General features: G+C 38.8%; 1 protein-coding gene across 9 annotated transcripts in view; it reads right to left on the bottom strand.

The window, feature by feature from the left end:
* Positions 1 to 6,447: 6,447 nt before the first annotated feature.
* Positions 6,448 to 12,898, bottom strand: part of MEF2A (myocyte enhancer factor 2A) — a 183,501-nt gene continuing 177,050 nt past the window's right edge. For all 9 annotated transcript variants that reach the window (XM_029574544.1, XM_029574537.1, XM_029574540.1 and 6 more), the window contains 2 exons: positions 8,853 to 8,979; positions 6,448 to 8,103 (listed from right to left, as the gene is read on the bottom strand). In XM_029574544.1, the coding sequence (XP_029430404.1) occupies positions 7,785 to 8,103; positions 8,853 to 8,979 (446 nt within the window). In that variant the 3' untranslated portion in view covers positions 6,448 to 7,784. The remainder of the gene's footprint in view (positions 8,104 to 8,852; positions 8,980 to 12,898) is intronic.

Genomic DNA, 12,898 nt, shown 5'->3' with positions numbered 1-12,898 from the left:
GTGCAGGATACAAATATTTTACTACAACCTGTAGAAGTTTCTTAACCATTTGATAAAAAGTTCACTAGAATATTTGTTTATAATGAAAAAAAAAACAACACATTCAGGGAAAAATTGCAATTAACTTATTTGTTCTCTTAAAAGGTTCATCTCAAGGATGGCAACAAAGTCCAGCTCGTGCCGCCAAGCGGATTAATGTCCTTGAACCGCGAAGAGCTTCTTGGGTGAACCATTTACTACAAACATTTACCAAATACATAAATCCTTTTTTAAAAAAGCCATTTTTAAATATAGCAAAGCAGTGTCCTTTTGCACAAAAAAGTGAATAAAGTTTCTGAGAAACAACATTTCCATTTATAAATCTCCCTCTGACATGCCTTTCCCTCAATTTATTTATTTATTTATTTTTATATACCGAAGTTCTTGTGGGAATTACAAATCACATAAAACGATGAACTGCCCAACAGAGAAAGGGGGGCTTTACATAGAACCATAGAACAGATGGAACAATATAACAATTCCAAGTTTCGGTTTTGGTTCTGTATTTACTATGTATTTCTTGTGTGCATGTTGGTATAAATTCATTGCATATCCAAGGCATTAGTGTCCTTGACAGAAAAGGAGACGCTGCAACGTCCATAACAAACTAGAGAGGTGTTTTTGCTTGTTTCCATTAATTCTACACGGTAGCAAATAACATCACAGCAGCTGGCATGCAGCTGTTTGCCACTTGAAACATGTTTAGGACAAGTAAACCTCGCTTTCTGTACAATACCAACCCAAAAGATATTTATGGATAAAACAGACTTGTAAATCTGTCCTGCATTAGAAAGGGAATTGCACCAATTTACTTAAATTTACTACAAAACCTAACATTCTCACATTGGCTTAAAAAACGATTTAGCAAATGCTGTGTTATTCTGTGGGGTGGAATAAATGATAGGATTAGAGGATGTTTCAGCAGTGGGTTATGTGCCAGATCCCACTGGAGAATTCCCAGCTACATGTTCACCGATTTTCAGTTTGTAAAGAACCAATAATGTTTTAAGCTAGAACTTCAGCTGATGGTGTGATTCAAGTACAAAGTCCAAGTCTCATATGACATTGTTTTAGAAAACAGTGACAGACTGTTTACAATCCTGCATAGAAACAAGAGTCCCTGGAGGTACAGTCAGCCAAGCCATCTGGTAAGGCACACAAGATAATAGACAGTAAATGTGAATTCAGAACTCCTATTCAAAGTTACACAGAGGTCATGGACATGCAAAATGGTGTGTGGGGGGGGGGGGGGGGGCAGGGAGGGAAAACACCTCTCTGTTCTTTTCCTCTCCCCATTCCCAAGATGAAAAGCTTCCAAAAAGTGGAAGACAACTGCATTCTAAATGCGGCAAAGCATTTTACTATGTAGGTTTGCTGTGATGAAGCCAAAAATACAGCGCACCCAAGTAACTTTAAAATATTTAAAACATCTCTTAAAATGATCTTTCTTGAAATCAATCTAAACACATTTTTTGCTTCAGTTTTTACTGAAGAGGATATTGGGGAGACTCCCACACCAGAACTATTCTTTGAAGGTGATGAGTCAGAGGAACTGAAACAATTCACTGTTAAACTGAGGATGTATTAAAGTAAATTGACAGGCTAAATAGCAAGAAATCACCAGGACCTGATGGTATTCATCCCAGAGTTCTGAAAGAACTCAAATATGAAATTGCAGCTCTGCTCCTGTTGATCTGTAACATATCATTAAAACCTGCCACCATACCTGAAGACTAGAGGGTAGCCAATGTAATGCAAATCTTTAAAAAGGGCTCGAGGGGTAATCCAGGAATTACAGACCAGTTAACCTGACCAACAGAGCTGGGTGAAATGGTAGAAACTATAAGAACAAAATTACTTGGCATATAGATAGACATGGTTTAATGGGGAAAAGCCAACATGGTTTAGCAAAGGAAAATTATGCCTTACCAATCTATTTGAATTCTTGTGGATAAAGTGTGAGCCAGTTGATGTAGTGTACTTGGATTTTCAGAAGGCATTTGATAGAGCTCCCCATGAAATTACAAAAGTCATGAGTCAATGTTCTATAGTGGGCTGGTAAGTGGATAAAAGATAGGAAACAGAGAATAGGTCTAAACCAGGGTTAGACAACTCAGGTCTTTGAGTGCCGCAAACAAGATTGATTTTCAAGATATCCATAATGAATATGCATAAGATATATTTGCATGACTGTCTGTATTGTATTCAAATATATCTTATGCATATTCATTGTGGAGAACCTGAAAACCAGACATCTTTCAAGCATTCAAGTACTGGAGTTGCCTACTCCAATCTACATGGTCCATTTTCCCAATGGAGAGTCGTGAAGTTCTGCAGGGATCTCATTTAAGATTTTCATAAATGATTTAGAAAAATGAATGAGTGAAATGATTGAATGTGTCAATGACATAAAATTATTCAAAGTAGTTAAAATACAATTGTGAGGAACTACAGTAGGACACTGCAAGACTGGGGGAACTGGGCATCTAAAAGAGATGAAAATTAATGTGGGAAAGTGCAAAGTGGTGCTTATATACAATGCTGGGTTCCATATTACAAGTTACCACCCAGCAAAGGAATCTTGGAATAATTGTGGACAACATGTTGAAATCTTTAGCTCAGTGAGTGGCAACAGCCAAAAAAGCAAATAAAAGTTAGGAATAGAAAACAAAACTGGGAATATAATATGCCTCTGTATTGAACCATGGTGCAGCCGCATTTTGAATATCGTGCACATTTCTGGTCACCACACCTCACAAGATATGAAACAGAACTACAAAGGCAACAAAAATGATCATGGGAATGGATCTGCTCCCTTATGAAGAAAGGCTAAACAAGGTTAGGGCTCTTCAGCCTGGAGAAGCAACAACTGAGAGGGAATATGATAGAGGCTTATAAAGTTGTGTGTGATACGACACAAGTTAATAGGGAATGGTTATTCACACTATCAAATAGTACTAAGACTAGGGGAAACTCCAGGAAAATAAGTCAAGAGAAAATAAATTTAAGAAAGTATTTTTTCAGTCAATGCACAAACTACAGAACTTGTCAGAAAATATGATTAAGGCTAGTAGTATAAAAAGGTTGGAGACCAGGCTCATAAATAGATATTAACCAGACAGACTTTGGTTTCTCCAACTTTTATTTCTTGCGGAAAGCAACATGAAACAAGATGTTCAGATTGGGATTTGCTGGGTACTTCCATGAGACCTAGACAGGCCACTGTTGGAGACAGAAAGCTGGGCTCAAGAGACCACTGGTCTGACCTAGCATGACATTTCTTATGTACCACCTCCCGACAAAAATCTTTTCAATTTACAGTATAAAAATACTGTTGCTAGAATAATATACTGAGAACAATTCAAAGGTACAAAGGCCTAAATTTCTGCAAAATTCTGAGTGTTCACATACTTGTACATAGGATGAGAGAGTGTATATGTGGGATAAGAGAAATATCATGCGGTGTGAATGTGTTATATCAGTCTTTCACTGTTAATGGAGTTTGTTGAAGGATATTTTCATTAGAAGTCTGGCGTGAAAAGAAACTTTGGGGGGGGGGGGGGGGTGATGGTTGGAGGAGTTGGCAAGGTAAGCCAGGTGTAAACATTAAAATTTTTGCTAAATGGCAATAAATAGGAACTGATTTCTCATGGGCCCAGAGCACGTCAGACACATAATTACATGTTTCTCAGCCCGAGAGCTGTATGAGATGTCCAGTATTCATCAAATACTCCAGTAGTTCTCCACCCCCTCCCCAGACCAGAGTCAGTCAGGTTTCCAGGATATCCATTAATGAATTTGCATGAGGGACACATTTCGTTTTTCAAGCTACTGCACATTGTACAAGGTGGTGGGAGGTTGTATGAACTCATCTTTTTCATTTTTCAAATATTGTTACCAAAAAATATTCAGAATTTTTTTGAAAGGGATTGTAGAAAGATCTGAGGTTTATAACGCTTGGATCATAGGATTTTTTTGTGTACGTTTAAGCTAGATCTTAGATCACATATATGCAAAATACACTTTATGAATATTTATTGAAAACGAGACTGGATAGAGAAAGCCCAAAGGCAGAATTCAGAGCCGTTATACTGGTCAGCTTGCTCTACAACCAACTGTTTCTAAATTAAATCCTCAAGGACCCCCAACGGGTCTGCTCTTCATGGTAACTAACATGTGTGAGTCAACCCAGATCTCAATCTCCTCATGAGTATTCATTGTGCATAGCCTGAAAACTGGATTTGGTAATCACTGCATATGCGCTGAGAGAATGAGAGTTTAATAACTTTTCAAGGTTATAATGCGCAACTACAATTCACGCCTATGATGACAGATGATGTGAGGAGAATGAGGAAAGAAGAATGAGGAAATCCGGCTAGGATGTAGTGGGCAAATCCAGACCTTGATGGCTGCAAAAAGTATGGATTTCAGGATAACTAAGATATGCAGATTTGTATGTTTCTTACGCCAAATATGTGCAAACATCTTTCCTGCATATGATTGTGGATATCCTCAAAACCACTCTGCTTTGCATACCCTTGATGTAGTTAAGACTCCAATACTTTTGGAACGTAAAGGGTTTTTTTTTTTAGGAAATGCACGAGATAGATTTCTATAGATCTGATCTACGATCTGGAGGGGAGAAGTAGTCTAGTGGCTAGAGAAGTGAGCTGAGAACCAGGGAAGCCAGGGTTCAAACCTTGTTTCTCCCACTGATGCTCCTTGCGTCCCTGGGCAGGTCACGTCATCCTCCATTGCCTCAGGTACAAACTTACAGGGTCATTCATGAAAATGTTTTATGGCGTTAACCCCCGCGATAACGCCATAATGCACGTGATAGTTATTGCAGCGCAAATGTAAATTTGACAGATTTATTCAAAGGGACAGGATTAATGAAATGAGGGGCGCTATCACATGCTTTTAACACTGGAAATAACTACACTTTTTTTTCCTAGCGTTAAGCTGTGCGATATCCCCGAGATGCAATTTTTCAGGCATGGGGAGTGGGAAGGAGAGCGAGCGAGAGAGAGATTTAAACTGCTATAGGAGGGCCAGCTAGTAACTCAAGGTGAGGTTTTGGTGGTGGTCTAGGGTTTTGGGGACAGTTTTATATGCAGAGTGAGACGTATGAACAGCACAGTAGACCTCAGTGAAGATTTGACATGATTTGGAGTAAGGAAAGTCTCACAAAGATGAGATTTCAACTATGTTCTCTCGCCCTAGCTTGATGGACTAACAGGGGACTATCAAGCTATGGTGAGAGAACACTGAAGTAATCTCATCTTAGTCTGATTTTCCTCACTCCAAATCTTCACCGAGGTGTACTATGCTGTTCGTATGTCTCACTCTGCATGCAAAACTGGCCCCCAAACCCTAGACCACCACCAAAACCTCACCTCAAGTTACTAGCTGGCCCTCCTATAGCAGTTTAAATAGTTGACTACTATGTGAGCCATCCCAGAGGCTCTCTCTCTCTCTCAAATCATAGCCATGCCCCTTTTCCTTATCGCACGTGTTATCCATGCGATAATTATCGCATTTTGCTGAATCTAGAGGTTAGATTGTAAGTCCTCTCTGTGGCATGAGCCTACCTGTACTTGAATGTAAATTGCCTTGAGCACCAGTTTGGAAAGGTGAATGATTGAATCTAAAATTCAAATCCTAGGAACAGGATTATTTTTGTGTATTTTAGTTATCCTGCTTTGAGGCCATAAAAACTGGAGATAAGGATCAGGCTTGGGTTCAGGAAAGGGCTTTTTTCACTGTGCTTCCGCTGCATGACTCATATATAGAGCTGTTAGGTAATAAGCAGAATTTTTGACATGCGGAACCTCTGCTTTTCTTTCCACCTAACTAGGTAACTCTATATAGATGAAGATGACTAAAGAGGAGTTGTGATCCTGGTGCATTCTAGCCAGCTGTCTTATTCTAACGGACAGGCACCAGGTCCGAGCAGCTTCAGGAATACTCACAACCCAGGAAGTGTTGATCTCAGGTGTATGAATTTAATTTTTTTTAGTTGATCATTAGCAAAACATTTTGTTGTCACCTATAATCATAAACAGTGCTGTTTATTTTACTGAACTATAACTGGGGCCAGCCTCCAACTGTCAAGATAGCTTTTTGTGAGAGAGATACTATTTTAAATAACGTTTAAAAAAAATCTATTACAACACATTTTATATTTATGTAGGATGTATTTAACAGGTTTTTTTTTTACTTTGCTAAGTATATATGTACATATATAAGTATATATGTACAATATAATATATATAAAATGTCAATTGAAGGTGTAACCGTACAGCACAGAACAAAACGTGGACTGCACAGGGTCACGGGAGAGGGTAGAAACCCAAGATACAGCCTGCTAAAAAATAGAAATAGTAATATTAATAATTAAAATCCAAAGAAAGTATAGCATATTTAATAAAATAGTAAATATTAAAACAGTGACATACTCTACTTAAAAGGAGTCCGCCTAATTTTCTTCAAGTTGGCGACAATCCATAAAATAGACTTTTTAATCTGGTGAAGATACAATATGCTGATACTAACACCAAAGGTGATAAAAGTTATCTATGATGCTATTTACATAAGGGAGTTTGGCTCAACTTTTACTGTACATACAGAGTATAATAAGTGTTCATGGCTTTTTTATTTCCAAGGTTCTCACTGCAATTTTTTTTTTGTCTTTGATTGTTTTCTTTGCCCTTTAAAAATACGCACACAAGAGAAAAAGTTTGCTACAAAATAAAAAAAAAAAAAAAAGTTACAACATACAGCTTTGGCTTATATAAATAATTTATAGCAGAATGTGTTCAAAAGTATAACTTTATATATAGTCATCAATCCATATTGGGTATTGTGTTCTTTAATCTAAAATGTACATGAGCTAAAATCGGTTTCTATTTATTTTAAGGTATGAACATTAAAGAAGCTTTTCAAACATATCCCAATTATAACTTAATATATTAATTTGTATTTTAATGCTCTGTGCTTTCCGCTCTAGGCTAATATTACCTGTATAGCTCATGCGTATTCTTTATGATCTCCTTGCTCTTATAATTTTAAGTTAAATAAACTTATTTCTTCAACCCGATACTTTTTTTTCTGGACGTGCAAAACAAGATTTAAAAAAAATTGTACATAGCATCAGCCCTTCCCATGCACCCCTATGCAGTACAGCCGCATGCCGGGTTGGGTTATGCAATGGCCATTCTATGTACAGTATTGCTTTCTTTGCTTCCTACTAGTTCTCGCTCTGGTGCTACAAAGCATGTTTCCTAGTATGCCACACAGTTGGAACAAAACACATAGGGCTGACACTAGACTGGACCAGAGAGCCCCTCTTCTTACTGTAGTATCTGTAAGCTAGTGTGGTGGGATTAGATATGGGTACAATGAATTTCTGCAAAACAGATTATAGTAATAAAAGAAGCCCAAGCAAGTGCCTGACCAATGCCTCTGGGTATTTGTATTTTTTTAACCAAGGAACATCTGCACATATACACCAGAGGTTGCAGCAAGTACCTGATGGTTTTGTGTGTGATACATACATACATGCACACACACACACATATATATATATATATAAGTGAAGATATATGCATGTGCAAGTGTGTGTGTGTGTGTGTATATATCTCTATATATCTACATAGATATATTTTTTTCATGTCCTTATTTATAAATTTAGATAATGTCAAAACAGTCCATTGTGGCGACACATAGGTGAGGATCCTGGAGGCTTATGTCACCCATGTGTCCATCCTCATTCGCTTGACTGAGGGGCTCTCTCTGTCATCTGAGTTCGGAGGTCTCCCAAGTAGGAGAGGTGAATGGAAATCATTTCTTGGGTCCTCTCGATCACTGCCATCGTAAGAACTGCTAGAGCTACTCAGACTTTCACCAGGAGAGCGGCCCATTTCCTGCCGGGACTGCTGCTGAGCTGGGAATCCTGATGGGGTCACACGATCCCGAGGAGGGGATATTGGTTCAGACTTAATGTTGATGTTTTGGTTGGTGTTAATGGACAAGTTTGAACCCTGAGATAACTGGCCTCCAGCACTGTAACAAAACCATAGATAGTCTTACTACTCATACTGACAGCTGATACAAAGTCTTGTTAATTGTGATAAGGCAAGACGCCAAGATAATATCCCCCCCGACCTTTAAGTTGCCAAATAAATGTTTCTTATTTCTAAGATGTGAACAAGTATAAAAGACTACAGTTTGAGTGGCTGCTCAGTTCTCTTAGAAAGTCATTGTTACTGGTAAATATGGAAAAACTTGGCCCTGATACAAAACCCTTACCATTTCATGGTTAACGTACATCTTAAGCTAACTTTGAAAGGTTTTGAATATATGGCACTTTCTATGAATCAGCGTGATAGAGAATGTTTAGCTGAAATCTGGCATGAAACTTTGTGACAGAGCTGGATGTTCAGGGTGAGCAGTCCCTCCCTCCAAATATGCGCATATTTACATATGTAAATATATATGAGCAGTCCCTCCCTCCAAATATACGCATATGTACATGCACACCTGTCCATATACATATGCGCGTTCACAACACATTCACAACGCATTAATGAAAGGCAGATTCTAGATAAAAAAAAAAAATTACATTAAGTATGGATCACCCTGACGCACACAAGTATTTCACTCCTCATTCTGTAATGCTCACTTACATTTCTGCTCTCCCAGTGCATAACCTTGACAGTCATGCACCCAAGGAGAAATATCATCTTACTATAGAATCAGAAATTACACACATTTGTTTACAATCCATAGGTGTGGTGCAAAGATTTACTTACACAAGAGAGCTGAGGGCTGCTTGACCTAAATGGTGCTGTTGCCAAGCAGATACCTGTCCTAAAGACAACATTCCTGGGGAGTTAAAGCCCTGCAGGGCTGACAGCTCGGCACTAGTGAGTGAGTAATCTGAAAGTGCAGGAGAAGACAAAAAGCATTCAATATAGGAAGGAGAGATCCATTGCTACTGACATTTTTCTGCTTTTATAGTTTAGACAAATCAAAATACAACTATTATATAAACCAGGCAAGTGTGCCTAGAGCAGGGATTTGCAACTCTAAATTTCTGCCTGTTAATAATCTAGGAAAGAATGAGTTATAAAAAAAATCTAACTTCACACAAATTTCACACATCATCTTAAAATAACATAAAACGATAAAATAAGCATACCAAAGAGTATAGATAAATTAAATACAAGATCTGAAATAAAACCATCAATGTTAAATAACAGGATAGAATAAAACACACAAAACAGAATCAAATATTGGATGATAAAACTGGCATTTAAAGGCTCGATAAAAAAAAAATAAAAATCCATGTAATTATGCATTAGGCAAGTATCCTTCCGAATGGTTCTTTATTTTATTAACTGCATCTTGGATATGGAAGGGAACACTAAAAAGGATTCCTTAGCTGAAAAGTAAGGAATGGACAGGACATTTTTTAAAAAATAAAGTAAATAATTTTAAACCTAAAGCATGATAATGTATATTAGTGAACAAGCTGTGATAAATAATTGGTTTGGAAATGCCATAAAGGCTAACGTTAGGATTTTTAAATTGGATAGGAAAACATTTACTGATGTAAATTATGTGCAAAAGCAATAATACTACCATAGTTTATAGCTCCAGTTAACAGATGAGTGGAGGATTATGTATATTGCTTTAAGGGAGACCAGTAGAGAGAGCATTATGATAATCTAACAGAGAGATAATAACCAAATTATCTGTTGCCAAGGCAGATTGCTTGAGAAAAGGATGCAGCTGTCTGATGCATTGTAATTCTTTCAAAATGAAGATATTTGGGCACCCTCGACTCCAAGCTGTGCTTTGAAAAAGGAAGTACATACAATCCCTTCAAGTACTGGACATCTTCAAATCCTGCACTGATGACTTTCCATCTCCTTAGCGAAGTATTCAGATTGTTAACAGCCTCTCCAGTACTCAGTCTTTAAGAAATATACAGCTGCACGTCATCAGCACAGATGTGGTGACAACCTTACAAATAACTTTATCCAGTGGTGACATGCAAATACTGAATAAGACTGGTGAAAGTCACAGTTTAAATGTAACCGAAAAGGGAACAAAACAAGATAATGGAGTCACTTGAATTTCTTCCAATTTTAAACCTGATTTATCAACACTGGAATAGAAAATCAAATCAAGTGTGTGGCCTACAACTTGAGTGGGTTTGCATATTGTTAGAGACAAACAAGATATCCATGGTATTCAAACAGGATGCCAGACCCATTGCAGCAGCATCCACATAAATACTGAAATCTCCCAGGACAATAATCCCAGGGATTACAAAGCCACATAAAACACAATCTCCAACATAACTGGGAGGGGAAATGCTACAATCTTGTGGTGCTTGATAAACCAGGAAGATATCCTACCTATCCGAACTTTTTGTACGTAAAAACAGACAGTACGACCCATATGGTTACATAAGAACCTAAGAACATAAGAAATTGCCATGCTGGCTCAGACCAAGGGTCCATCAAGCCCAGCATCCTGTTTCCAACAGTGGTCAATCCAGGTTACACATACCTGGCAAACAATAAATCCCATGCTACTAATGCCGGTAATAAGCAGTGGTTATTCCCTAAGCCAATATGATTAATAGAAAATAAAGGATTTCTCCTCCAGGAACTTGACCAAACCTTTTTTAAACCCAGCTATGCTAACCTCCTTTACCACATCCTCTGGCAATTAATTTTAGAACTTAATTGTGATTTGAGGAAAAAATAATTTTCTCCAATTTGTTTTAAATGTGCTACTTACTAACTTTATGGAGCGACCCCTAGTCCTTGCATCATCTGAAAGATTAAATAACCAATTCACATTTATCCATTCTAGCCCACTCATGATTTCATAGACCTCTATCATATACCCCCCTCTCAGCTGTCTCTTCTCCAAGCTGAACAGGCCTAACCTCTTTAGCCTTTCCTCATAGGGGAGCCATTCCACCCCCTTTATTATTTTGGTCACCCTTCTCTGTACCTTTTCTAGTGCAGCTAAAATTTCTTTTGAGATGTGGTGACCAGAATTGCACACAGTATTCAAGGTAGGGTCATTTTCTGTTTATTTACCATTCTCTCCTTAATAATTCCTAACTTTCTATTTGCCTTTTTGACCGCTGCAGCACACTGAGCAGACTAATTAGTGGCCTGGAAAGTTATGTAATAGAACAGAATTATGAAATGCAACAACCAGGAGTGGAGAAATTACCTAGTGGTTAGAGCAGCGGGCTACAAATCAGTGTAACCAAGATTCAAATCCCACTACTGCTCCGTGTGATTTTACCCTCCATTGCCTCAGGTACAAAAACTTAGATTCTAAGCCCTCTGGGGATAGGGAAATACCTACGGTATCTGAATGTAATCTGCTTTGAAGTGCTGAAAAGAAGAATATAAATACATAAATAGCCACCTCAACAACCTGCCTCTTACATACACCTAGATTGCTACAAAAACACTTAACCTAAAATACCAAAGCAAACGTCTGTAATAAAGACTAGGGATGGTACTTATGGTACCTTCATCACTTTGTTTATAAAACCCTCTTATTTAAGCAAGGATGTCTCGTGTCATCACAAAGGGCCGGATTTTAAAAAGGTTACGCGCGTAAACCGTAGGATTTACGCGCGTAACCTGTCTTATGTGCGCCGGGCCTATTTTAAAAAAGCCCGGCGACGCACATAAAGCCCCGGGATGCGTGTAAGTCTTGGGGCTTTACAAAAGGGGCGGTCCGGGGGCGGGGCCAGAGGCCTCCGACAGAGCGGCCATTGCCGCTGAGTTGGAGGCTTGTGTGCTGGCAGGGACAAAAAGTAAAACAAAGGACCGGGGGGTAGAGTAGGGCAAGGGATGGGAAGGTCATGTTAGGGGGAAGGGAATGGGGGCAGGCAGTGTGGCTCGGCACACCCCCTTGCGCGCGCTGACCCCTGATTTTATAACTTGTGCGTGCCTGCGCAAGTTATAAAATCAAGTGTACATGTGCGTGCACCTTTTTAAAATCTACCCCAAAATGTGGTCACTGAAAGTTTTTCCACTGTTGGTACGCTTTACTCACAATATCAACAAAAAATCACAGTAACACAGTACATGATACAGACCCAACTGATCCATTTCCTTTGCACAGCAAGTTGTTTAGGGTTGTAACTGCTGCTCCGTGCACGTTACAAACATAGGTTACCAGATTTCTCCATTTCCAACCTCTAGGGATCTTCTGGGTCTCACACTCTCTTGAATTCAGCCACTATTTCTGTCTTCACATTTGCATCCAGGAGGACGCTCCAGGCATCCAGCATCCTTTCCGTGAAGAAATGTTTCCTGACATCGTTCCTGAGTCTTCCCCCTTGGAGTTTCATATCATGACCCTTAGTTTTACAGCTTCTTTTCCATCAGGAAAGGTTTGATTCATATGCATCATTAATTCTTTTCAGCTATTTAAATATCTGTATCATATCTCCCCAGTCTCTTCTCTCCTCCAGGGTATACATATTTACATCCTTCAGGCTCATCTCATATGGCTTTTGATGCAGACCCACCCAGTTTTGGTCGCCTCTCTCTAGACTGCTTCCATCCAGTCTCTATCCTTTTTATTTACTTATTTATAAAATTTGTAACCTGCACCATTGACACTTACAAGTGATAGTGGGCTCCAGAAGTGAACACAGTACTCCAGGTGAAGCCTCACGACCACCCATACAGGGGCATAACAACCTCCTTTTTCCTGCTGGTTATGCCTCTCTCTCTATGCAGCCCAGCATCCCCTCTGGTCTTAATCACATTACTTTGCTACCTTCAGACCATCAGACACCATCACC

Source organism: Rhinatrema bivittatum, chromosome 13, assembly GCF_901001135.1.
Source record: "Rhinatrema bivittatum chromosome 13, aRhiBiv1.1, whole genome shotgun sequence".
In the NCBI taxonomy this organism is placed as follows: Eukaryota; Metazoa; Chordata; class Amphibia; order Gymnophiona; family Rhinatrematidae; genus Rhinatrema; species Rhinatrema bivittatum.
This window is presented reverse-complemented; position numbering and strand designations above follow the sequence as displayed.